This window comes from Pochonia chlamydosporia, chromosome 3 (assembly GCF_001653235.2).
Source record: "Pochonia chlamydosporia 170 chromosome 3, whole genome shotgun sequence".
NCBI classification, from domain to species: domain Eukaryota; kingdom Fungi; phylum Ascomycota; class Sordariomycetes; order Hypocreales; family Clavicipitaceae; genus Pochonia; species Pochonia chlamydosporia.
Genome location: NC_035792.1, coordinates 3,023,862 through 3,049,416, shown reverse-complemented (window position 1 = coordinate 3,049,416; position 25,555 = coordinate 3,023,862). Strand labels below are relative to the sequence as shown.

Here is a 25,555-nt window from a genome sequence, read left to right as displayed (position 1 = left end):
ACTTTGTTGAGAGCATCTTTTTTTACATGAGCATCAATTTTCTGATTGATAAAGGGGTTATTCTATCAACATGATAGCACTGTATTTTACGAGTTTTATGATTTCAGTCTTGGTGTCGGGAACGGTATTGGGAATACAGTCCAAATAGAATAGACTGGATACGGAAACGGGTCGACTGCGATTTTCGCAGAATGTTTTTTTTTTTTTTTTTAGGATATCAGTTGATTGATAAGGATTATACCTCGGCGCTTTGGATTTTTTGGAAGACTCAGGGTCCTCGGAAAGAAACAATGGGGCATTCTCAAGAAGATTGCATCTGAGCAACACTGCTCAAGACTGATACCACTCTGTAATGTAGACATAATCTTGAATCAATTGCCAAATAAGAGACAAGCAGTACATCATCCCAATTAGCATGTGCCAACCGGGTCGCAATTGATTGGAACGCTTCTTTTGCTATTTCTAGAAAACCTTGCACTAAAGTCAATGACGGAATCTCACATGCCAAATGGCTGAAAGCCTCAATTCGGGAGCATTGCCAAGGGGGGTAAGGGGAAAGCATAGAGTCTGTGGAGCGAGGCTATGAAACGGGGCTCTGTCCTGACTCGATTGCTGATGATGTTCAGGCAAGGGAAGTCCCTTGGATCTAAGAACTTCTGGCATGTGAAGATGAGCCGGACAAGGGTCAGTTTTGCAACGACCAGGGTGGAGACAGGACGAACAGGCCGAAGGGTAAGGGGAGATGAGGAAGAGTGCCAGGTCACGTGGATATCCGCATGATGCTGCCAGGTGTGGAAAAATTCGCTTCCGGTGGTAGAAGTACAGGGGGTCTGTAGGGCACGAAACCCCTCTCGCTTTGGTACTAGCGTCAGTTGTGTGAAAAAGTTGTGGCCCGGATATTTGCACTCGCTCCACGAGTTGGCTCAACCTCTTGTCCTTTCCTCATCACGCCCATCGCCAACAGGTAGTCGACAAAATGGCCCGCGGAATGTGAGTGCACCACCAAGAAATTCACGAAACCAACACGAGGTGTCTTGAGCAATTGAACAATACGGATTGTCCGTCTGATTGTACTCAATTGCTGGACCTCTTCGTCGAGCACCCCGGAGAAGGCAAAAAATTGTGTGTGAAAATACTGACATTCTATCGTCAAACAGCAAGAAGCACCAGAAGCGCCTCAGCGCCCCCTCGCACTGGTTGCTGGACAAACTGTCCGGTACCTATGCCCCCAAGCCCTCGGCCGGTCCTCACAAGCTCCGCGACTGCTTGCCCCTGATTGTCTTCATCCGCAACCGCCTCAAGTATGCGCTCAACTACCGCGAGACCAAGTCCATCCTCATGCAGCGTCTGGTCAAGGTCGACGGCAAGGTCCGCACCGAGTTGACCTACCCCGCTGGCTTCATGGACGTCATCTCCATTGACAAGACTGGCGAGAACTTCCGCCTCGTCTACGACACCAAGGGCCGCTTCACCGTCCACCGAATCCAGGCCGAGGAGGCTGAGTACAAGCTCGGCAAGGTCAAGCGTGTTCAGCTTGGCCGTGGTGGAATCCCATTCTTGGTCACGCACGATGCGAGAACGTGAGTTTAGTTCTGTCAGACATCATTCAGCCGTTGGATCAAGCTTTGGTCGATTTTCTTTCGAGGACTTGACTCAAGTCTTTTCGAACCCCACGCTTTATTTCCCGACCCCCATTTTACCATATTGATTTATTATATTCTTATATAATGTGTTTGTGTGTGATTTGGGGAAGAGGGAAAATCAAAAGATGAGGGCGAGAAAGACGGGAGGAGAGTCTGAGAAGGAGAGCAAAAGAGCTCGCGTTTGCAACAACGGCTGTAATGTATCACCCTTCTTGACCCCGGTTGGCTAACTGTAATCTTCTTGGCGTAAATTTAGCATCCGTTACCCTGATCCCTTGATCAAGGTCAACGACACTGTCAAGATTGACCTCGCCACCGGCAAGATCACCGACTTCATCAAGTTCGACACTGGCGCCGTCGCCATGGTCACTGGTGGTCGTAACATGGGCCGTGTTGGTGTCATCACCCACCGTGAGCGTCACGACGGTGGCTTCAACATTGTCCACATCAAGGACGCCATTGACAACAGCTTCGCTACCCGTGAGAGCAACGTTTTCGTCATTGGCCAGGACAAGCCCTGGATCTCCCTGCCCAAGGGCAAGGGTGTCAAGCTCACCATTGCTGAGGAGCGTGACCGCCGCCGTGCCTACACCCAGTCTCACTAAGCGTCTTGCTGTGCTGCCCATATACCCTAGGTAGTGTGCTTGGATGACAAAAGTGGGAAGGTCAAGGAGGTGAAGGAAAAAAAAATGTTTTGGCATGTGGAACTGGAGTCTCGGATTTGACGAATTTTCTTCCTTTTGGGGCCCATGATAAACCCTGGAGAATATAGCCAGCCGTTTGTGGCTTACGAGTAAAAAGAACAATTAAACAAAGCCAAGGCGTTCCTTGTCAAGTGATTTTCACTTCCTCTTGTGATGTCTGATATTTAAGTGCCATGTCATGCCTTGCCGATTGCTCATAAAAAGTACCTACCATACGTTCAAGCAGCTCCCTTGACAGTTTTCGGCACTGCCGGCTCAAGAAACAAGAACAAAATGCTGAGTCTGTCAACGGCGGTGCCATTCCATGCTTACATCCATAAGACTACGTTCTGTTCATGGCTCCTCACCCGAACAGTTCTGCAATGTCTAACTGCGTCTATTAAGTGAACAAACAATGTACATCATGATGTTTGACAGTTCTAATAAAGGTAGGGCCAATCTGTTCCAGTAAGGCAACGACAAGCTCAGCTGCTAGGCTGGAGTCTTGAATTTGCTAGATTGGCCGTCGTTCGAGGCAATGCCTCTGCCATAAACTGATATACCTGGTCTTTACATGGCGAACGAAAGGTTACCTGATCTGAGAAGCGGAAATATCCCCAATGTACGTCAAATGTTTACATCACCTTGAGCGGTCAAATGCAACAAGAAGCTGGGAAGAAGTCGATCATTTCGAACCCTCTAGGTTTCCTTCGGTCTTTACAGATGTCCTTTCCCTGTCCCAGACATGGCGTCTCACCGAGACGGGAAATGTCCCAGTGCCGAATGCAGATCTTGCCTCAGCAATTTTGTTAAGAAGAGGGCCGGGGCAAGGTCGTGATCACGAAGAGGACGATCTTTCCGTTCAGCTAGTAAATCAACGCCATGTTTTAGGATCGTTTGTTATCACCAGGCTCGCCCTATGAAAATTGACCACTATTTATCCATCCTACTGTGTGGCTAAAACCCTACCAATTACCGCATATATGTCTTAGACTTGTAGAACGTCCTGGGGCATCGCATTTATCAAGCGGTGTCAAGACTCTCAGAATGTGTTACTGTTAACCAGGTTTACTGCAGGCCGGTGAGGTGACACATAAAATAAAGCTGTTGTTCCATTTTCCATCTTGGATTTACGTTCCGCCTTGCTACAATTCCAACTACTCTCCCATTTTTCTACAATACTGACTACCCTCCGATTGCAAGCCAGCCAGCAAAAATGCGAGCTTACAGTATCCTACCTCTCCTGGCGTCAGTCACTGAGGTTGTCAGCGGTATTCCAATTCATGACACGGCCATTACCCCCGTTAAGCGGGCCACGGGGATCTTCAATTATATAGACGGCTCCGGCACCCGAGAAACGTTATCTTCTCCGGAATCCGGGACCTGCATCAACCTCCCAGGAACCACAGAACGGGAGCCTGGATTTGCACCCGAGAACCTGAGCACTTCGACTGCAACTGTCTTTCTGGATTTCGACTGTGAGGGCGACGTGTTTTATGTCATAGGTGCAGGCAAAAAGTTAGGGAATCGGTTGAAGCTCCGCAGCGTCGTATTTTCCTAGCCTGTGGATATACGGCTAGTTGTCACAGTTCACACCGGAGATTTCTTCACAGCTCTCAGCTGGTTTGGCAAGAGTGCCCTGATACTTAAATGGAATTTGTTGTTCACGAATTAATCTAAGCAAGACGACCGTGAAGCAAAGTGAGTAAGGGCCGCGGTGCCGGCAGTTTGCCTGCAGGTTACTAAACTTGAACACTGTAGAATGTAAAGTATCCAATTCATAGCTGGTGCGTCATTCAGGAGACTGCATAAGTGGACGCGAGTGGCGTATTTGGAATCGTTTCCGAACAAGTTTCCCACAAGATGCCGAACTTCTGTGTGTAAATGGTGACCACGACTTTGGCGTTGACATGACTCAGCCATCCATTGTCACTCGCGAGTAGGCCATCTGGTATAGTACCCCTGAAATGCAAATTACGCATCCAAAGAGGTATAGCACATCCTGCTCGGAGGCTCACTGGACCCTGAGCATCTCGGAATCCGGAAAGTCTAATACGATGTGGTGTGTTCTATCTCGTCGACGGATCGTGCCGGAACAGCTTTCGCTGTTACCAACCCCCTCTGTTAAAGCCGTAGCCGAAGGGAATCGAGGACGTCACGTAGACCTAGTACCTAGGTATGAGGCGATATAAATGCGCTACTTGCAAAGAAGAGCTAAAACGCCAAGCAGTCGATCACCGGCCGTGTCAAACGCCGATACAATGAGACGTGGCCCACTAAAGCCAACTCACCCGACCGGCTTCCGCATACTCCATGGTCGTAGTCCGAACAGACCTCAAAGGACAGTTTGGTAAATGCTTGTCAAAGAAAATCAGCAGATGTCGGGACCACCGATTCCGTGCTGTTCTCTCAAATTTCGATTGGAGTTAAACCAAAGGACTGCAAGTCCAGAGAAGGCAATCAACCATCCGGGTTCATCCAGCCGAGCTGGAAGCTGGACTGCGAGATCGTTGCAGTTTGCTGCCAACTGCCCTCGTTGTTTGCTCGTGGATTTGTCAATGTTGGAGGACCAAGCTTGACTCGCGATACTGATGAACTGACTGGCTGGTGGCAAGTTGACAATGCCTAAATTATGCGAAAGCTTGCTTCCAAGCACGGCGAAAGTTGGCCATTCTTATTAATTGTGCTCCTTAGAAGTACCCAAGTAGATTTCTCACGGCCCTGCCCGCTCCTTCCCTTGAAGATGCAGGACCCCGCCGCCAACCGGTGTGCACCGGTGACGTGCCTGCAGAACCCCGCCCCTCCGTGGCTCCTTCCTCACTGTTCCCCCTCCCCCACCACCCCATTCCAAATAATTCTTCAGGGTCACGATGGCGTATTTTCGGGCCTGTGTTTGCCAATTGGAGCTTAAGAAGTGCTGTGTTTCATAGCCCATAGCCTTTTGCTTCTTACTTCGCCGTGGGTCCGCGTTCACGTTCGGAGACCGTTGGTCTGACTAATTTGGCTCATGTTGTGTTCCTGCCTATCCATTAGAAGTAGCTCGTAGCCCAGCCTCCTGGCCGAGAAACGGCATTATATAATAGCCCCTGCCGCTCTCGCCATTTGTCTCTCTCCCTGTGTCTGCCCAATTTCACACCCTTTGTAGTTCAGTCACACCAAATCACAAAAACCGTTCACCCTCGCTCTCGTCATCATGTCTGGTATCAAGGTCGGCGACTCTTTCCCCGAAGGTGTCAAGTTCACCTACGTCCAGCCCTCAGGCGACGACATTACTTCTTGTGGCATTCCCGGACCTTATGATGCCAGCGCTGGTAAGTTTCAATGTTCCCAGCATCCGTGCAAATTATGCTCTGGGTTGGAATTAGCGGCCAATTGTCTCACTGAGCACCAATGGCTGACATGATACACCAGAATTCAAGAAGAAGAAGGTCGTTCTCGTGTCTGTTCCCGGCGCCTTCACTCCCACTTGCCAGCTTTCTCACCTGCCTTCGTACATCAACAACCGCGAGGCTCTCAAGGCCAAGGGTGTCGACCAGGTCATCGTAATCGCCTACAACGATGCCTTTGTCATGTCAGCATGGGGCAAGGCCAACAACGTCAAGGACGACTTCATTATCTTCGCCTCTGACGATAGCTTCAGCAAGTCAATTGGCTGGACGTTGGGTGAGCGTACTGCTCGATATGCCATTGCTGTTGACCATGGAAAGGTCATCTATGCGGATAAGGAGGACGGGAAGGGCATTGACAAGTCTGGTGCTGATGCTGTTTTGCCAAAGCTGTAAAGTGGTCTCTGAGCGAAGGGGCCATTGTGAATTGCCCCGTGTCTACAGGTTAAAATAGACTTGATTAACGATTAGAGATGCATAATTGATGAATTTGAAGAGTATCCATGAGCTGGTTTCTATGACGCGAGAGTTTCAATTGCTTTTGAAGCGCTTATGACTCTGTCACGCTTTATAACACACCGTAATGCTTCCTGCATTCATGGGATACGGAAACATGGTTGATTGTGAATTCCGATACCCCATCGTATATCAAACCATCGGGTCACGTAATATGCATCGACGAAACAAAAACTAGTTTGTACTTTGTACCATTGCACAGGTATGTCATTTGCTCAACTACCAATGCACCCTATGGCATTCCATGCACCCGAGAATTTGTAGAAGAACCGGCCAGAAAGGACACAAGAACCACGTACTCCACCACTCTTCCAGTTTTCTCTTTAATTCATACCGCTTTTGCACCAAACCCCGCAAGACAAAAATATCATCATCTTAGCTTAGCTTAGCGAGTTCGGGCCTGAACCTTGACCTGCGCACCCTTGGCACCCTGCTTGCTGACATTTCGCTGGGTCTGGCCCTTGCCAGCAGCGGCAGCGCTCTTAGCCTTCTCAGCCTTCTTGGCGGCAGCAGCCTCGTTCTTCTTCTCCTTGCTCTCCTTGATAGCCTGGGCACGAGCGGCAGATCGGGCCTCGGGGCGCATGGAGCGGCGCTCCTTGATCACATCGAGGGAGGCACCGACGATGGCACGCTGGGCCTTGACGGTTCGGCGGGTACGCTTCTTGGCAACTTCCTGTAGGGTGTATTAGCAGATGTCCAATACGATGATGTATTTTCAGATATATAGCCCGTTAGAGGACCTGAGATCCAGCTGCTCTTTGACGCTAGTATCTCCCAAAGTGGGAAAAATATGTCCAACGTCAACAGCAACAGGTACCAAATTGGTTCCATCTCGGGATATATATCGTGAATCAAGTCGAATCGTACCTCAGAGATACCCTTGCGGTGTGCTCGGCGGAACAGAACAGTCCACGCAATGCGACGGGGGTTCTTTCGTTGCAGGAACAGCGACTCCGACTTGCCATTCTGGAATCGGAAGACTTTGCTGTCGCCACGGACGTAGATTTTACCCTGTAAACCGACATGTTAGAACAAATTTTGTTCAGCAATACAGACTTCCCAAAGCTCCGTCGTCAATGATGTTTTCAGCCAGCAATCCTGGTCCTCAAATCGTTCCCGAACAAATACTCCATCGCCTTTCCATCCCGTGACATCTTTCCCATCTCTTTAAATCATCTTCGACCGTTGTAGAGGATCCTCGTTGCGACCCGGAAGAACACCATGACGACAGGACGCATTGCAAAGGGAAAATGGGATCAAAGTAGTCGTACCTTGCCAGGGTAAATTCTCTGGCCCGAGAAGGTATCGTCGTAGGTACGCATCTTGTCGCGGTTGTGGGTTTATAGCGACAAGGTGTATGTGTCGAGGACCGTAGATTTGGCGGGTTGGCAAAAGTTGAGCGGCGTGATACAGGCAATTTCTCGAATTGGAGGTGTGTGCCAAACTGACTAAGCGGGTCTAGGGCAGACGAGGCGCTAAAATTGAGAGATCGTGCGACACGTGCAAGATCACATGCGCAGCGGAAGCGACGTTGAGCCATTGTGGGGCCGGTTTATCAGTCTGGATTGGGGCAGCGAAGCCACCAGGACTGGTGTCTATGAAACCCAACCTAGGTATGAGATGAAACTCATAATTATTGACAATTTGTAATATCTTTGGCGTGCAAGTTCTTATAATTCCGTTTGTATTTGAAGGCTCTATGAGATGAGCACCTAATATCTTAAATGACAACAACTTCACGGGCGAATCTCATCGCACGAACAGTCATACAACAATTCTCCAAGCTTCCCTCAAAAAGGAAGCCCACGGTCAGAAATAACGGACTACACGAATGGGTCCCGCTAAGTGGCATTGTTGCTGAACAAGAGGGACGTCTAACCTGTCTAGCCTTGGCGTAAGTGTAGCTCCCATAATAAACTTGTCATAAAAACATGGTTCACATACATACCTGGCTTTAGGACGGGCATGAAATGTCTTCCGGCATCCAAACTCCACGAAGCAAACGGCAATGGAATCCACGACTGGCATGCAGAAGTTCTTGCTATGAGAACATTCAACCGGCTCCTTATAGACGAATGTAAAGCTTTGCAAACAGGAAACCCGGCGTCAATTTTGCAAACGTGCGGTTCTCACGGTCGTCGACCATTCACTATCAAAGATGACGTCAAGCTGCACATGTATTGCTCCGAGGCACCTTGTATGCCATCTCCAACAAATCCGAAGCAGATAGAAAGACTGACCACACAACAGGTGGAGATGCTAGCATGGAGTTGATAATGGCAGCGCAAGACGACGCAAGCCCTTGGGACATCCCTCCGTTGCCGTCAGAATCAGAATCACCAACAGCGTCACTACCAGGCCGCGCTTACTTCTCCCAATTAGGTGTTGTCCGACGCAAGCCTGCGCGAGGGGACGCACCTCCAACGCTATCGAAATCTTGTTCCGACAAAATCACCCTGAAGCAATGCACATCGCTGCTTGCATCGTTGACCTCACTTCTCGTCGATCCGTGCAACGCCTACATTGACACATTAGTGTTGCCGGAGTCTCAGTTTTCCGCTACAGGATGTAAGAGAGCGTTTTCAGACCGCGTCAAGAATCTGGAAAATGTATCTTGGCCGGGAGGATACAAGTTCCGTCCGTTCACAGTTGAGACTACGGAGGAAGAATTCGAGTTTTCGAGAAAGATTGTAAGAGAGAGATCTGAGAAAATTGCACCCAGTAATCTTGCCGCTGCGTGGTCAGCGTCTGGTGTAGAGGAGACTATACTGGGTGGTGTCATTCAGGGGAGGAAGCCGTTCGATGTGAGGGGAGCAAGTAGGATGTCCAGGAGGCAGATGTGGATTGCGGCCAGAGAGATATCAGAGTGCTTGGAGGGCCGTAGGGATACGAAGCAGCTGTTGAGCAGTGGGACTTACAAGGAAGTCAAGGAGGGTGAGTTGTTGGCGGATAGACGACATGTCAAGAAGCATGCCCGGGAAACTGCCTTGGTGGGCTGGATTCCAAACCAAGGTGATGCGAGCTTTTCAATAGATACTTAGGCTTGCGCATGTCGACAACACAGGGCACGTGGAGGCATTCTTGGTTACATCATTAGAGAATTGGTATTTTTCCCTAGATGCGATTGGGGCTTCTTTGTACAAGCCCAAACCAGCTAAAGACAGTTTCCACGCTCCCACGCCGGTTTACATCCGCCGCCACCGTTGTTAAGTCCGGACCAATTTGCAAGATCCCGTTTCCACACGATAAAAAAGAGATTATTGGCAAAACGTCCGACCAAAATTTCCTGCTAAAGCAGAAAATATGTGATTGAGGCACCGTCCATGATGAGCACAAAGCAAGCCAGAGTAATACCCCGATAGAAAATAAAGTCACCAAGCACCTAGTACCATTCCAAGGCAAGCCTGGTATTACTTCGTTCCATAAGGATATACCACACTGGCCCATGTCCGCCATGTGCTTCCCCTCCTCCCCCTCCTCTATTTCCCGTTCGTTATGAAATAATGTTCGTACTGTGAGGGGAAAGGTCAAGAGGTCAAATTTACTCGACCTTGCTCTCGAAGTTCTCGCCCTCAACGAGGTCGGGGATCTCGTCGTCGTCCTCACCCTTCTCGGCCTTCTGCATGCTCTGGTAGCTCTCGGCGAGCTTGCGGAGAGAAGCAAGGGAGTCGGGGCCCAGCTGGTTCAGGATACCGGGGACAAGCTCAGTGAGCTCCTTGTCCTCACCGTTGCCGTAGATGGCAAAGGTGTTGGAGGGCACAGCGGCGTGGACTGCCAATGAGATATATGTCAGCTTGCGAGCTCCTTTATCCTATTTCGACATCAATTGAAATGGGTTTTACGTACCCTTGGGAGCAGAGAAGTGGATAACATTGCCGTCAGACTTGAACATGTTGACCTCCTCGATGGCCTGGATGGGCTGGGTGTTGAGCTTCTTCAAAGTCTGCTGGAGCTTCTTGTCATCGGCGCCGGATCGGGCGGGCGCACGCTTGACCTTTCTTCGGGGGGTACCCTTGCCACTGTATATCGGAAAAAAAGCGGGTGATTAGCCATTTGTTCGGAGAAAAGGTCGAGGATTCGTCGAGGTTCGTCGGTCGGTATCTGGCAACATCGTGAGATACAGGATGAAAACTTACCCTAATTGGACGGGTTAGCAATCTTCAATATCGAGCCACCCCTCCTCCGAGGTTCGGTCTCCCAATGTTTGAATCTACTCACCGATACGGCCAGCCTGGCCAAGCTTCTTGAGGCGCTCCTGGACGTCAGCCATTTTGAGAGGTTGTGAGGAAAATGAAGAGAGCTAGATTCGCCCGACAGTTTGTCAGCTAAAGATGCTCGCACAAAATCACCAATGGAGGCCAAAATCCGGTACAGGGTCAGCCGGACGACGTCGGAATCGAAATTCGAGCTATAAGGTCCGTTGGGGGATTCACTACGTACCGAGAAACGGTGAGGGGTTGCGTCAAAGAGGCTGATTTGTCGCCGACGGCACAGATTGGTGATGGAGCAAAGCAAGAGTCGTTTTTGTGCGTGCCAAGAGTTTTCGCGTGTGGAAAATGTATTGGCCGAGAATGGACTTGCCCCACCCCAGCTCAAAGCCTGTGTGGCAGGTGGGTTGTTCTGAAGGCTGCTCTGGGCAAACAATCTGGGGCTTGCTAGCCCCCAGATTATATTTGGGCCAAGGGTCTTGGGCAGTCATCAATATATTCTTTAGGAAGTGAACCACGGCGTTTCGCAGTATGCATTTATCTAACTATTTCCTCTCCTGTCTACTCTTGCACTCCCACAACTTTTTTTACTTTATTCCATTTGGTGAGAAGTCGTGGGAAGAAGCTCAGCTTGACAGCTTACTTGTTCCCAACCAACGATATACACATATTCCCAAACACCCGCAGAACGACTTACATCACGCATCCATGTGACAGACAATCATCACTTTCGGCACAGTTATGTCACAATTGGCTTCATTGCCGCCTTAGTATATTCAACTTGATCATATACACATGACTGCTAAGTATTTTTACGTCAAATACATACTGACAAACATAAAAATGTACGTTCCACATATCGTGCTACTCTTGTTACCCCTGCGTCCAAGTCCCCTTACCAGCTGTCCGGTCCAAGAGGGTGGGTTACATTAGGAACAAACTGCCTCGTCACGGCAGTGCCATTGTAATCCAAAGTGTCCTGCCAAACTTTGGTCCCCCACCAGTCGGGCATCTCTGTCATGCTCAGGCCAAGACCAAGGCCCGTGATGACAGTGCAAAGGGCAGTACCGATGTCGAGAGCACCGGACATAGCATATGTGTAGCGACTCCACCAGCCAAAGAAGGCTCTGCGGATGAAAAAGTTGAAGATGAGACCAACAATGACCCACTGGAAGATGAAGTAGAGGGTAGCAGGAGGAATCATTCCGGCGGCACCGAAAAGAGCAGGGCTGACCATGTAGCGCACCCAACTGCGAGGCCATCTCCGGGCAGCCAGGTACTGGATCACAGGAACGATAAAACCGATGAGCCAGAACCAGTTTGTCCAAGAGTAACTGAATCAGGGAGTTAGCACATGGCATCAATGCATCAACTGGTAAGGATTGCTTTACTCACATTCCGCCGGGGCCAAACACCTTTCGGGGTCCAATAACTCCCCAAATGACACTGGCGTTGTAGAAAGTTCGAGCGTTAGGGCAAGTCAGGCCCTGCTTCTGAGTCGGCGTGCAAATCTCGTTGATATTGCCGCGAAGGAAATTGTAAGCAGAAATCTGCACAAATGACAGCCAGATGACGGCAAAAGCCTGAGCCGCGAACATGCTGCGAGGGGGAATCTTCATATAGTGGCCGACCTTCATATCAGAAATGTAGTTGAGGCCATTGTATGACAACATGTATCCGTAGCTCTTGAACAGCATCATGGCAACGGGGCGTCCGGGCATCATGTATCCGATGATCATCTCGGTGATGATGTTTAAGCCGGTTTGCTGGTTGGTAATAGCCTGAACCATGCCAATCGGGATAAAGAGAACGGCACCAATAATAATGCAGACAATGTACGCCCACCAGGGAAGATGAGTGTCCCAAACTTGGCAAGCAACCATACCGAAGGCGAAGCTGACAGCAAAGATGACCATGAACCACCACTCAGGTGCTTCCTTGTACTTCCTCATGAGCTTCATGTGCACATCGGGCTCATCATACTGGGAGTTTCTAGCCCGGTTCCAGACATCACTGCCGTAGAACAGGATAACGTGCATAACTGTGGCCATAAGACCGGCAAAACCCATACCATACGACAGAGAGAAGGTAGGGCCGAGAATAATGGGGGAGTATGCCTGATAGGCGGTCTCATTGACAGTAAACTCCTTGGTGAGAATACGAGCCGTCTGGTAAGGTTCAGCATATCGGTCAAAGTTTTGGTTGGCGCTGATGGGAAGATATCGGTAGTACTCAGGTCCAGCAAAAGCCAAACCAGCAGCACCAATGGCCATGAAGCAGATACCTGCACAAACATTGAGGATTGCGAACGCAGGGGTCTGGAGGGGAGACTGCAAGAAAGCGGTGACAGTGGACCAGTCGAGAGACATTGGCATAAGCCCGAAACCGGTGTTGCCGCCGAAAATCTGGTTGACAACGACATTGGACGGAGCAATCCAAGTAGGCCACATGAAGTAACTCAGGAAAGGAGCAATAACCAGGGGGAACCATTCCCAAACAAATGTGCATCCAGCAACAACCAGGAAGAAGCTATATCGACCAATCTTCCAACCGTTGGTTGCAGACGGATCAGATGGGCGATGGTCATGAAGCGAGTACATAACGGTGCAGGTAATAAGTGTGGCAGGCCACACCATTGACGATGGCCAGATGAGGAATCGTCGAGCAATACCAGCAACACCAAAGCCCATGGCCTGGGTTGAAACCATAAGGAGAATTTGGAAACCCCATCTATAACCAAGTGTTAGTCAAAAACTTAGGGCAAAGAAAGCACTTGGGCCAAAACGGACTTGAACTCCTGCTTGTAGAAAATTTCCTGTGCGAGGAGAATATCGATGGCGTAGCTTAGAGAGCTGCCGGCAGCAGTCATCATGGTGATAATGGTATGCTCCTTTGTGTTGAACGGGCCAGGGTTGAGCTCGATGGTGCGACCGAATAACTTGAATGACTTGGCAGGCATGAACTTGGCCCATCCGCAACCAATTCTGTAAAGGCAGTGGTTAGAGAAGGCTTGCGAAGCCCGAGGCACAGGCTTAGAATAGGCTCAGGACTCACGGATAAGCGACAAGCTGCACAACAGTAGACGAAATCGAGATGGGAGTACGACGCATGCTAAGCAAGACATTGCAAGCAGCGACAACAGTACAGAGGAAGGCTCCAATAGTCCAAGCGCGGAGGGTGTTGACAGGAAGGTCTTGATCAGTGGGAGGAACCTGATGTTTGTCTTGTTAGCCCTTGGTTTCACAATTGGGCTTGCTTTGCTTGCCAACAAGAGCTCAGCTGATGGTAGTCGGTATACTTGAACTTACCGAGTTGCGGACTTCTGGATAAGGCGAATCCTCCTGGATCAGGGACTCGTCAATAGCAGCCTCCTTCTCGGCATTTCCAGACGCGAGAGCATCATCAATGTTGTCGAGCTTGTCGATATCCAGGAAGGGATCCCACTGATGCTGACGTCTAAATCGGCGGAGCTCGCGCTCAGTACCGTCAGCATTGGGGAGGACATCAGCCCCCGTTGTCTCACCGGTAGTCTCGGTGGACTTGATACCAAAACGTTCCTTGAGACCCATGATTGCCGAGTCTTGTGCTCACACCAGTTGACTGGAGAGGCACGATGGGAAAAGGTAAAAGACGGCTGTCGGGGAGAGAATAGAGGAGGGAAGGAACGAAACTCGATGGCGGCATGATGGAGTTTATATCCAAGACGAGGACGGCAAGAGATGAGAAAAGGAAGGAAACAAGCAGGAGACCGGTCTGGTCGATCCTCCACAGACAAACCAGACCCCTACAATGTGAACCCTTCGCATCACACCACACCCTGCTTACGCCTGCTTCACTATCTATAGCCAGCCAACCGAGAACAGCAACAAAGCGTTGTAACACCAGAGCGGACTACTGTCTACGGAACCCTGACAAGACAAGTGAAGAAACATTGCATCGGAATGTCAAGAGCGGCGGTGGGCCAGATGTGCCAAGAGCCGAGACGGACGCCGTTTTTGGAGCTAGCAGGGCTGGGGGCCCTCGAGACCAGCAACCCTTGCTTCGACATGGCTGGAACATTGTCTGCAATCAGCTCCGTTCGCGTCTGTAGACACCAATTGAGTTGGGTTGGAGGAGCGAGGAGCGAGAAGACGGTTGTTGACCCCTCCCTCCGAGCATGGCGACGATGGCGACCAGGGGACGGCAAAAACGAGGCCAACTTCGACCCATCCGCAATATGGCACATCGTGCACTTCCCCAGACACCCCCTGAGCACACAAAAAGGTTTCCCTTCACTACCTCCATCTGCTTAATGCAGAGCGGGACGAGCCCATGTGGCACCCTCCTTCAACACAGTGACCCCCAGCGCCTCCTCCAGGTTCGGCCCAGTCTTCGTCGTCTTTTCGTCCTCATTGAGAAGTGCGCCACCTCCATTCAGCCCACTTGATGAAGAGACTGTGATTGGAACACGCCTTGACGGACCTGCCTATTACAGACTGCTCTTCCGCCAAGGCCATCAAACCAATGTCTATCACCGTCGTAGGCTTCCTCCGACTCTTCTTGCTGGATGCGCCGCCTTTGCTTGAGAGGGCCGCGGCTCTCTTGGGTTTTGCTGGCCAACAGCCAGCTGAATCTAGAAGTTCATTTAGACTTCTGATATTGACTAATCATACCGGTTAACCACCTCAATAAAATAACCTCGTCGGCAAAGCTTGCCTCTTATGGGTAATGGAGGCCACCAGAATGCGTATTGAAATGGTAGTGCGTCCTATTGACGAACCATCTGGCTTACACCTTGAACGCATGGCGTAGACGCTAGACGTTATCTGCCAGCAACAACGACAAAAGCTTCCATGACAACCCACGACGGTGCTGAGGCAGCCCTTGGGACCACTGCCGTCCTTTGGAGTTTTTCTGTTCGGGGATTCTGCACAACTACCTGGCTGGGGTGGCCAACGGCCCAAACGGGCTTGAGCATTTGTTTGGTGTGGGTGGAGGTTTGCATTCCTTTTGCATTATTAGCGGCTTGCTTATCTGGGGAGACAAAGGCTGGAGCAATGAGGATCTTTTGCAAAATTGAGCTGGGATTCGCACACACCACCACTGGATGACGGAACGTCCGAGCCCAGCCTCTTTTGCAGTTGGACGTGAAGATTGCCCTCAGGGCCATGTGACGGGGGGAATCAACATTCAAAATTCTACTCCTTAGAGTACACATGGCTTGTGCTGTATGTCGTCCCCTATGCTGAGAGTTATTTTTGTCAATTCCCAGATCCACAGAATTGGGCATTGGTCGATGTCATCTTGGACAACATGAAATGACTGAGACATGTTCCAGTCCCTCGCCGCAACTGGTTGGGCGATCCGGCGCGGTGCAGAGGGCAAACTTGGCACCAAAATTGTGGTATCGTTCCAGGCCATCAAGTGTACTGAAGTGCCTAGGTTGTAACAGCCTATCAAAGTTCCAGCGCCCTCGGTCTAGTGGTTAGGGTTGCTGAGCTGGCAAACTCGAATCGATGTATCCACGGAGTACAGTGAGGAGGCCTTGCATAGTTCAGGCCGGGGGGCTTTTCTCCATGATCTGGTTTGCCGCTCCAGCCAAAGCCATGCACTCCTCTTGTCACAATATTTACAGTGTTGGCCCGTGTGACAGACTGACAGACCACTGAGATACTCGTGCCTAGAGTTTGCCGCCGCTGACGAGGCATCTGTCTCATATTTTGCAATCCTCCTGTCACTTCTTACAGCAGATACCATGGTGTCCTGAGCGACTTCGGTCGATATTGCTAGGTATGTCATTTTCACTTCGCTGAATCGCCAAGCGAGGACCAACCTTCAACACGATTGGTGTCAATGTGCTCTGGATTCTCTTCTCGACTAACCTCTAAGCGGCAGGCAGATGGTGGAACTGTTGTTGGAAGACTGAAATCACATCCATCCACTTATCAACGGCTGTCAAGGTCACAAGGGCCTCGTCTGTATGTATTCCTGGATTCGTTCCCGGATCGGCGAGTAACCAGAATTGCCATTTTGTACGGAGTACTCCATGTGAGAGTAAGCAATGCTAGATTTGGACCCCAGACGAACTTTTGTTTTGTCGCGTGCAATTTTTGAAGCGGCCCTCAAATACGGTGCCCGGGTATCAACTTCATGTGGGGAACATGGCGTTTTACAGGCGACAGGCTGGTTCATCTCCTTCTGCTTTCCAACATGGGCTGACTTTAGTTGATCTTGGCAGGCCTTTTGGTTGCCGTTGACGGAGAAATACTGTTTGGGTGCCTTGTTCCAATTCCACATCCCCCCAACTCATGGTGTTGGCGAAGCCGCTACTTTCTCTCGTACGAGACCATCTTGCTGTCAGTCAAACGGGGTAATAAAATGGCGAGGGTGGCCCCCTTCGTCATGGGCAACCAAGAGATACGCCACTCCAATCGAATGTTGGTACTACCATCTTGGCACAGAAATGAAGCGCTCAAGTCGACCCTTTCTGGCGCATCGAATCTTGCGCCATGGCTTGCCGCGGATCTCTGGGCGGTGCTGGGCATCGCCAAGGAAGCGTCGCCAAGTCGGCCCACGAATGCCGGGCATGCACAAAAGGAAGCAGAAGAGGTGTGGTGCGTGATGCAGTTCTCTGGCGATTTGAAACAAAATCTTCGAAGGCAAATCACAGGCGCAGCACTTGAGTTTAGATTTCCCGTGTCATGGCCCAGCGCAATCGATTGATTGACAACGCAATTGCCTCCGACAGGTGGCGCCAATATACAATCATGCTTAGAATTAAAGTGTTGACGGCTTAAAAAAGACTTTGACCACTAATGTCCGGCCAGGGCATGCAGCTTCCCTGCTGACCACCCCTGTTTAGATGATCAACCAAGGTACTTTAGTCAACGGTAGTATCATCCAAACAGAATTTAGCCGCATCCTGGGGCCTAGATCCAGCAATGTTACCCCGGCCACTTTTTTCACACGGTAATAAGCACAGATCCCATTCCCCCTTGGCCCTGGGAGGTGCCCAGGTTGGCGGAGAAGGACGCCCGACAACACACCAGGAAGAATGTGGCCAGAGTGCGAACGGCCTCGATGGCCAGTCAGCAGAAGACATAACTCGGTTTCAACTATGGATCAACTTTCTGTCGGCATGTCCTGGTGCCATCAATTGTTCTATAATCGGAGTAATCTGGGGATGATAGCGCCGCCGCTTTGCACAATGCTTTTGGCAACCCTTACAGTGATAAGTTTGTTGTCTTTTACAAAGATCCAGCAGCCTCTCAAAGTGGAATTCGTCAACCAAGTCTTTTCCGAGATTTACAGTAAGCATTTGAGAAACGAACCGGTTTGCCAAGAGGATCATTTGTTGGAGGAGAAATCGCTAGTGTACGGAGCACAGTTTAATAGGGAACTTTTTGTCTGCTGCCAAGACTGCAGGCGGACCAATCCTCCTTTGACGCGGAGGCTGTCGGGGAAGTGCTTGGCTGCATGCACAAATGCCCTTGTCAAAGCTGTACGACTACCATATTTGCTCGACCTTATCAATACCAGTAGACCACGGGATATGCACGTTGCGTTCAGTAGAGGTGGGCTGGAAGACATGACCATGGTGTCCCCGAAGGGACCACCACCAACAGTCCAATCATTCGGTCGAGATTCAAAAGACGGAGACGTATTATCAAAAACCACCAGTCCGGACTCTGGAATGCTGATACTTGGTGTTGGTTCTTGCCACTCACTTGGATCGCTCCCCAAAAATACCCCTGCAAAGAGTTGCACGGAGTTGTTGGCCTTGGTTAACCATGGCTGCAGTGAAACGCCACAGCAAGCAACTGTTGGACATGTTGTTACACCCAAGTTGGTCTCGGACAAGCAATCACGACGGTGGCGGGAACACCAAGGTCCAAACGCTTCGGCTTCAATGGGCTAAATTGTCCGTGCCATTGCTCATGTGCCCCAAGTCCAAAGAACAGGACACGCAAAGTGGTGATATGATTCTGTTCGTTGCATCCACCCCCAGCTCGATCTGAAGTCGTATTGACTTGCAGCGTTGACATTGCCGCCAGTATCCGGTTCCCGCATGTCACCCCAAGTTTTCAAGTCTCTCCAGTTCGGAGTGCGTCTTCTCCAGGTGTTGGGGAAGTCCTGGTCGGCGCACCACTCGATGAAAGCTCCCGTACAAGTATTTCTCGGCCTTTCATCAGCCATGCTTCTTTATTACAACTATCGTACAGTGTTTTAAAAGAGAAGAGAAGTACTCGTACGTTGGGTACATGACCACGTTGGGCCACGCTCCTAAAAACAAAAATCAGTTCCCCTGAACCCCGGTAAGTATCGTAATTTATACAAATAGTCCCATTCGTTCGCCGCTCACTAGTGTCAAGTTGTCTGCGCTTGTGCTCCCACGTTTCCATGTCGTAAAACCCCCGGGTGCAGTGCTGTCATCTGTCCAACCCCCTTTGCATGCTCATTTGGATCCAAGACCTGCCTCTTTTCGCATTTCTTCCCGACGAGCATCCGCCTCCTTCTGCTGCACCTTGGCCGCGTCCATGACAGCCTTCTTTCGTCTCTCTTCCTCTTCCTTGACCACGATCCAGACTGTATTCGGCGAAAAGCGGCTCTGTCAGCACTCGGTTCCCACGGAATATGTTATGTAACCCTCCTGCAGCCGGCTTGATACGAAATGGACATGTGATGTGCATGAAGCTTTGTGTTTCCGAGGGTTGCCAGGAATACTAACTTGGTTTATCTGATTTGGAATACTCCTTCAACCTTGTCACAAAGTCATCAAATTCTTGTTGTCGCTCGTCTCTCGTCTCGATGCTCTTCTTGAGTAGGTCGGGGTTGTACTTTGCTCGGAGCTCGTCCTCGGTGGGCGTAAGTCTCATGGTTAGTAAGGGACCTCCTATGCTGATTGCTAGACCGCTGCGTCGTGATGATTAGTTGCGATTTTCTGGGTGAAGCTCGTAGCATAATGCTTGTGATGGGGCTTCGTACCCGACTATGACTTTGCTCCAGAGGCGCCAATTCGTGGGTTGTTTTGGCGGCATGGCTGGTCGCTTCTGTTGTAGGTAAACGTGCACGGGGATTGTTTTGCAGCTGGTTAGGGGTCTTTCGTTTCTGTTTTGATAGCTTGATCGCGATGATGCCGAAGCTTGGTTGTGGTGGCAATTTTGCCGACTTGCCTGGGATGGTTGTTGGATGGGGTAAGCGGTGAGGAGGGGAAGTGATCGGCCAAGCTGATCACCAGCCATTGGTGGCTGTGCCTTGGAGTGGCGGTTTTGTAAATGACCAACAACCACCTTGAGTCCATGACACTGACATTTTTTCATGCTCAAGTCGAATTTCACTTGGTAAGGGGTGTAGCTATCCGGAGTTATTTCCTCGTGCTTGAGGCAATTCGTAGGATTGCGTGGGCGAGTCTACCATGTTCTGTGCATGGAAAATTCTGTCTTGCCTCGACGTCGGCCGAAGGCGATGGCTGTTGCTTCGAGTTGGGTTGCTCTCAGATCCGTGCAATTGTTAGTTGTGAATCCTTCATTTGGCCCGAGATGAAATGTAACTCTGATACTGAGACCTATGTGCTTCGCCTGCGATCGATGCTACTTTGCGGTGCTAAATCTAGGAACCAGCGGATTTGGATGTTCCAATCGGCTGTCTGTGAATTACCAACGCTGTCATTATCAGCCGACGAACTACTCGGATGCTTCTTTCCTTGTGATTCTACCATCTTTACCAGGTAGACTTGTCTATCATGTTCTATGTTTTCAGCCAAAGTAATTGGGCAGCTCTTCAGTAATTCTTCTCTTTCTGGTAACCCTCCGTCAGCAACTGAATAAAGGTCATTTTTCTTTTCCATTGGCTCTTAGTGCTATTTAAGCAGTTAAACCCTTCGCTAGGAAGGATGTTAGATACTTATGTCCCTCTCCAGAATTACCTAATTCGGAAGATTATAGCCGTCGTCCTTGAATACCACGATCGTCATAAAGACGCAAGCACGCCTGTCTACTAGTTTGGGATGAACCGAGACCAGAGGTAGTCCGAGAATACTGGCCATTAGAGCATATCGTGTAAGGTGCGAAAAGCTTGGGGCCTCAGGTGAGTTTCCGTCAAGAATGTCAACTTCAAGAAGCTCCCAAGCAAGGTTCCGTTGATCACCAAATCATCCCCGTGACTGCAGAAGGACAACAAACCACTGAACCTAGGTTCAAGATATGCGCAGAGCCGCCCTGCTTATAAGATGATCTCTAGAGCATTTTGTTCTACATACTAGGCGTCGGTATAATGCTTGCCGGTACGTCTTCACGAATAGTAAACCTAAGTCTGGAGTTTGACACCTGTACTTCCTTTCTTAGTGGACTGACATCCGGGTAAATAGTATACTACTGTGCCTTTTGTCAAATCAAGCTGGAATAGCTTCATACCTACGATCATGGTCTTTCAAATCATCACATCTTCAAATGGTAGTATTCTCTTACATTGACAAGATCAATTCAGTTAGATACATCACCAGCATATTATCTCATCCTCGTTGCCGTAAAATCTTGTCCGTTTCTCGTCCACGTCGCGGTAATCGAAGTCTCTTCTAGCAAATCAGCAATAAAAAGCACCACATCAGAGCTCTAAACCAACCCCATTTCCAACCATCGCTTAAAACTTCACCTTCTCAATCATCCTCCTCAAATCATCCACCAAAACCTCCGGCCGCTCATGAGCCGCAAAATGACCTCCATCACCATGAACACTCTCAAATACCACCGGCCCCAAAGCTCGTCCCCATGTCCTCGGCGGCAAAACCAGATCCTTTGGAAAGTACGACAGCCCCAACTGCACCTTGGGAACATATCCAAACGCCTTTTCGCCTCTCTCCAATTCTGCGTGTTTAGACTCGTAGTAGATCCGCACACTTGCTGCTGCACCCGCCGTGGAGAATTGATAGATCGATATCCAGGTCAATATCTCATCGTCTGTCCAGGGATAGTTATCCGTCCAGTCGTGTAACTTTTCGTAAATCCAGGCTAGTAATGCTACTGGGTCGGTGAGAGCAATGCCAATTGTGGAGGGGCGCGTGCTTTGTTCAACATTGTATCCAATTCCTTCTGTTTGGAACCATTCTGATCGTTCGCGAAAGGCTTTTTCGAAATCTGTGTAAGGCGTGATTTTGTGCTGGATGTAGAGAAGGGGAGATTTGAGGAATTCGGGCGGTTTCTTTGCGCGGACAAAGTTGACGTGTGAGGCTATGCAGGATGATGGGTATTGGACGCCGATGAGGCGGGTTATCACGTAGCCCCAGTCTCCGCCTTGGGTTACTAACTTGTGTTAGTATATGAGTTAGGGTGTTGAGGAGGGAGAGCCTGGTATGTACCGTATTTGTTGTATCCAAGCTTGATCATGACTTTGTGCAAAGTCTCTGCATATTGGGGGATGCCAAAACCCCTCTTCTTGACGCCATCTGAGAAACCAAAGTTTGGAAGAGATGGTGCTACGACGTCAAATGACAGGTCCTCTTTGTTACCCGTCAGAAGTGGAAGTATCTTGGCTACTTCCATAAAATGCCCTGGCCCTTTTGTTGAAGGAATCAGTAACAGTAATGGTCGTGGGGGGAAGTCGACTCACAGCCGTGGCAGAACAAAAGCGGAATACTCCCCGGCTTCGAACTCTTTTTATGCACAAAGTGAATATTCAAGTCTCCAAATCCCTCTACATTCACCGTCGTCTTAAACTGCGGTAGCTGGGCGTTCAATTTGGCTTCGTGGGCGCGCCAGTCATAGCCATCCTTCCAGTACCTGGCGAGACGCTGTATATCGTCTCGAGGTGTTCCGTATGACCAGTCATTTGAGAATTCTACCTCGTCGGGTAGATCAGCGAGCTCAAGTTTATCTTTTAACTTTTTTATGGCCGCGTCGGGCACGTCAATCTTGAATGGGGTGATGTCGCTCATACTGATGGTTGGGTTTGGCTGTTGGGAGTCAATCAATGGATGTTGGTAATGAACTGATGACGGCTGTGGATGAGCATGGAAGGGGATTGATGTCGCAATGGTGGAATTGGTCGTAAATATTTAATTTTTTTTAATACGTACCTGGTGATAGCAGTTTTGCGATTACAAATGAATTTTGCGTCATGTTGATGATGATGTCAAGAGCGTGAATGGAAAAGGCGTGGCGTCGTATTGGCCAGTCATGTCGACATAGTGAGATCTTCAATGTTGCTGCACATTGACGAGCATGAGATCACCAACCTTCCAGTTCATGATTTCTAAGTTTCGGTAATTGCCTGATTTGGCTTGAGGGCAGCGATTCATTTGTGGTGTCGTGCCGTGATTTTGATGGCGTTCATTCGATATCCTTGGGTGCAAATGTGTTGAGCCCATTCACGCCAGGGACCACTGGATTTATGAATGTTTTTCTTGCAAAGATGCTACTTACAAATACCCTTGAGAGAAACAGGCTTGTGATTCCATCAATAAGTGGACCAACGGCGATAATATTGCTGACCGTCTTGGGATGTGTTTTCTGTACAGGGTAGGTATCGGCAGAGAGAAGAATTGAGGCCTCAGATACAATAGAATGAAGGCAAAAAATCGGCCGAGGTGCATATCAGTTTACAATTCTATAAATGAGTCTCAAAAATAACGTAATGCGCTAGGTTATCGCTCGAAAGAGGTTCATACTGGCGTTCAAGACTCGACTCTGAATGGCAGTGTGTTTGTTGAATAAAGCTGCCAACCTATCTTCAACCAAGTCGTCGCAGACAGGTATCTACAAGTCCATATCCAGTCATGCCGTTTTGCATCAATTATTTATAACGTGAGGCGGACTTGCCCACCATACTAATGGGGAGTAAATGCAGAAAGCAGGCGATTACACGACATCCAGCGGCCACACTGACAAGTGGCACGTAGTTTGTGCAAGAGCAAGCCACGAAATGATACCCTTTCTTACAGAAGCAATGAGTTACTGAGTTACTGACTTACTATTCACACTCGAGTCGAATTGATATTTGTGGAGCAGAGGCCAGACAAAACTCATCTGAGCTCCATCATCGAGCCGAGATGTGATCCCTGCACGTCAACCACAAGCGAAGGGCACCTGCTCAAAACATTTTGGTATCGTACGACATGAAAGTTTGTACATGCACGCTGAGTGATTTGTCTCATGTGCAAAAAACGAACGGGTTGGCAAACCACAGATGCAGTCCAGTCCCTACTCGCTCATGTCCATGTTGGAGCTGCATGTAAGCCACACAAATGCATAATGCAGTTGCATTTGATGGCATTGCCGTCTAACCAACAATCACAAACTGAGACACACTTGACAGGTCCGCGACGCCAGAGTAACCATACTATTACTCATTGTGTTTCTGTGAAAGTGGAAGGTGATGTACAAGTTGCATGATGGGATGGGGGTAAGAGAACTCGCTCGCATATAAAAAGGCATTGCTCTTTCTTTGTCTTGTCAGCGGCCCAATTTCACTTACTTCTGTTTACCCAACGCATCCCATCTACCTTTCTGCCAGAATCAGACGATATCCTGTCTTCATATCGTATCAACAAAAACAGTCAAACGCAAGTATGAGAGTCATCGCCGCAGTCTTAGCTCTGTATGTAGCCTTGGGTTCGGCGGCCGTTGCGCCTACATTCGACCGCCAGAAAGGTTGGTACTGCGGCAAGTATTGTAGTTATCAAGAGGAGTGTTCTGGGGTAAGTATCTGCGCCATGTTCGCCTGTCTTTTCTTTACTATATTGTGGCACGTTTCTTATTGATGATGGATGATAGGGTTGCCGATGTGACGCAACTCACCAGTGCTATGTAAGTGCGAAATACTTCGGGCGTATTTCTTCTTCTTTTTTTCCCCCTTTCCTACCGTTCTTGTATCAAGTATCTGACTTTGGTGTGACTACAGCATTGGTAGAGTCAAGTCCAAAAGGGTCAATAACATGAGCGGTGAAAGGATGGATGTTCCCGCCAGAAGCTATGCCGGATGTCAACGCAGATCGGGCGACTCTGTACATTTATATTCTGGCATCAGCCAACAACAACTGTGGCGGGCGTACTTGTAATTTGCATACCAGGGCAGTCAACTGTAGAGGTCGTCGTCTTGTTGTGTGCCGTATCTGAGTTGAAGCTGTCCGATATTCCTCTAGTCTGGTGGAAGGCAAGGTGTGTCGTTAATGGTCAAGTAGCAGTGGTGTAAGCATTAAATTATAATACGGGAAATGCATGCTTTGCTGGAAAATCACCACGAATATCAAATTTGGTATGTGTTGAGTCTTGAGTCTTGACATGCATGCCAATGAAACTCGTGGGTATTCTCCACAAACACTGAACAGCCGCAACCCATCAAATAAATTGCCGGCAGAGGGACAATTGACCCCATCCGATGGTCCGGCCAGCGTCGGAGCTTAGGATGGTGTTCCGACGACTGTTGATAAATAGAGGCCGTCGCCTCCAGTTGCATCTTGGATCAACTGACCACCAAATCAAAAACAAAGAAAGACTAGCTCGTTTGTTTTGAAGGCATCGACTGCCGATTCTCATCATTCAATGTTAAACCTTTGAAACGTCCAAAACGGCAAGAGCGTCTCGGAAATAGTGCCCATCTGTCCCATACTGCGGCGCTGGACAAACAGTATTTCCGGTCCATTCGTCTCCGAATCTCGGTTCTTCCCGAGCCAATTTGTTGAGACACTGCGACGCCAGGAAAAAACCGGAGGAAGAGAGAGCCTTTGATTTTTTGATTGCTTGCAGATTTTCCCAGCTCCAGACGCAGACAGACGAGGTCATTGAATCCCTTCTTTTTCCCTTTTCCCCTTTCATTGTTTTGCCATATAGACTTCCTAGCATTGCACGGAGTACGCGACTCTTTGATTTTACGGAAAATACCACATAAAAGCCCAAAAAGCCACAAGCCAATTGACCATGTTGCGATCCACATCAACCAGAGCCTTCGCCTCGGGCCTTGTGAAGAGCTCCGTACCGAGGGTTGCGGTCGTGGCACGAGGAGCTGCTAATGCAAATGCTCATGCTAATGCGGCAGCTTCCATGTCCTCCTTGTTCTCAACCTCAACCTCAGCCTCGAGAACCCCGCAACTCCAAGTCTTGCTCAATTCGCGAATCTCCAGAAGAAGCATTCACAGCACCGCAAACAAC

The 25,555-nt window shown here is 49.4% G+C and overlaps 10 protein-coding genes across 10 annotated transcripts; 5 read left to right on the top strand and 5 right to left on the bottom strand.

Annotated features, from left to right (window-relative positions):
- Nucleotides 1–976: 976 nt before the first annotated feature.
- Nucleotides 977–2,248, top strand: VFPPC_15838 (40S ribosomal protein S4; the record flags this gene model as incomplete). Its single annotated transcript, XM_018293591.1, has 3 exons — nt 977–990; nt 1,158–1,580; nt 1,900–2,248. The coding sequence occupies 3 exons, from the start codon at nt 977–979 to the stop codon at nt 2,246–2,248; spliced, it is 786 nt and encodes a 261-aa protein (XP_018145386.1).
- A 2,456-nt stretch (nt 2,249–4,704) lies between these two features.
- VFPPC_15837 (hypothetical protein) lies at nt 4,705–4,905 on the top strand (the record flags this gene model as incomplete). Its single annotated transcript, XM_018293590.1, has 1 exon — nt 4,705–4,905. One exon carries the CDS (start codon nt 4,705–4,707, stop codon nt 4,903–4,905), a length of 201 nt encoding a protein of 66 aa, XP_018145385.1.
- Nucleotides 4,906–5,519: 614 nt separating this feature from the next.
- VFPPC_04759 (peroxisomal membrane protein) lies at nt 5,520–6,108 on the top strand (the record flags this gene model as incomplete). The annotated part of the gene is made up of 2 exons (XM_018284058.1): nt 5,520–5,637; nt 5,738–6,108. 2 exons carry the CDS (start codon nt 5,520–5,522, stop codon nt 6,106–6,108), a joined length of 489 nt encoding a protein of 162 aa, XP_018145384.1.
- Nucleotides 6,109–6,613: 505 nt separating this feature from the next.
- Nucleotides 6,614–7,550, bottom strand: VFPPC_13695 (60S ribosomal protein L24; the record flags this gene model as incomplete). The annotated part of the gene is made up of 3 exons (XM_018291469.1): nt 6,614–6,901; nt 7,096–7,239; nt 7,500–7,550. 3 exons carry the CDS (start codon nt 7,548–7,550, stop codon nt 6,614–6,616), a joined length of 483 nt encoding a protein of 160 aa, XP_018145383.1.
- A 402-nt stretch (nt 7,551–7,952) lies between these two features.
- VFPPC_13694 (tRNA-specific adenosine deaminase) lies at nt 7,953–9,269 on the top strand (the record flags this gene model as incomplete). Its single annotated transcript, XM_018291468.1, has 3 exons — nt 7,953–8,122; nt 8,187–8,425; nt 8,479–9,269. The coding sequence occupies 3 exons, from the start codon at nt 7,953–7,955 to the stop codon at nt 9,267–9,269; spliced, it is 1,200 nt and encodes a 399-aa protein (XP_018145382.1).
- A 500-nt stretch (nt 9,270–9,769) lies between these two features.
- VFPPC_13693 (transcription factor BTF3a) lies at nt 9,770–10,498 on the bottom strand (the record flags this gene model as incomplete). Its single annotated transcript, XM_018291467.1, has 3 exons — nt 9,770–9,999; nt 10,075–10,247; nt 10,443–10,498. 3 exons carry the CDS (start codon nt 10,496–10,498, stop codon nt 9,770–9,772), a joined length of 459 nt encoding a protein of 152 aa, XP_018145381.1.
- Nucleotides 10,499–11,331: 833 nt separating this feature from the next.
- Nucleotides 11,332–14,005, bottom strand: VFPPC_13692 (small oligopeptide transporter, OPT family; the record flags this gene model as incomplete). The annotated part of the gene is made up of 5 exons (XM_018291466.1): nt 11,332–11,770; nt 11,832–13,166; nt 13,226–13,420; nt 13,491–13,648; nt 13,745–14,005. The coding sequence occupies 5 exons, from the start codon at nt 14,003–14,005 to the stop codon at nt 11,332–11,334; spliced, it is 2,388 nt and encodes a 795-aa protein (XP_018145380.1).
- A 2,788-nt stretch (nt 14,006–16,793) lies between these two features.
- On the top strand, nt 16,794–17,138 carry VFPPC_04758 (hypothetical protein; the record flags this gene model as incomplete). The annotated part of the gene is made up of 1 exon (XM_018284057.1): nt 16,794–17,138. One exon carries the CDS (start codon nt 16,794–16,796, stop codon nt 17,136–17,138), a length of 345 nt encoding a protein of 114 aa, XP_018145379.1.
- Nucleotides 17,139–18,870: 1,732 nt separating this feature from the next.
- On the bottom strand, nt 18,871–19,453 carry VFPPC_13691 (CBP4 protein; the record flags this gene model as incomplete). The annotated part of the gene is made up of 3 exons (XM_018291465.1): nt 18,871–19,001; nt 19,144–19,328; nt 19,401–19,453. The coding sequence occupies 3 exons, from the start codon at nt 19,451–19,453 to the stop codon at nt 18,871–18,873; spliced, it is 369 nt and encodes a 122-aa protein (XP_018145377.1).
- Nucleotides 19,454–21,053: 1,600 nt separating this feature from the next.
- VFPPC_04756 (epoxide hydrolase 1) lies at nt 21,054–22,344 on the bottom strand (the record flags this gene model as incomplete). Its single annotated transcript, XM_018284055.1, has 3 exons — nt 21,054–21,712; nt 21,769–21,966; nt 22,020–22,344. 3 exons carry the CDS (start codon nt 22,342–22,344, stop codon nt 21,054–21,056), a joined length of 1,182 nt encoding a protein of 393 aa, XP_018145376.1.
- Nucleotides 22,345–25,555: the final 3,211 nt, after the last annotated feature.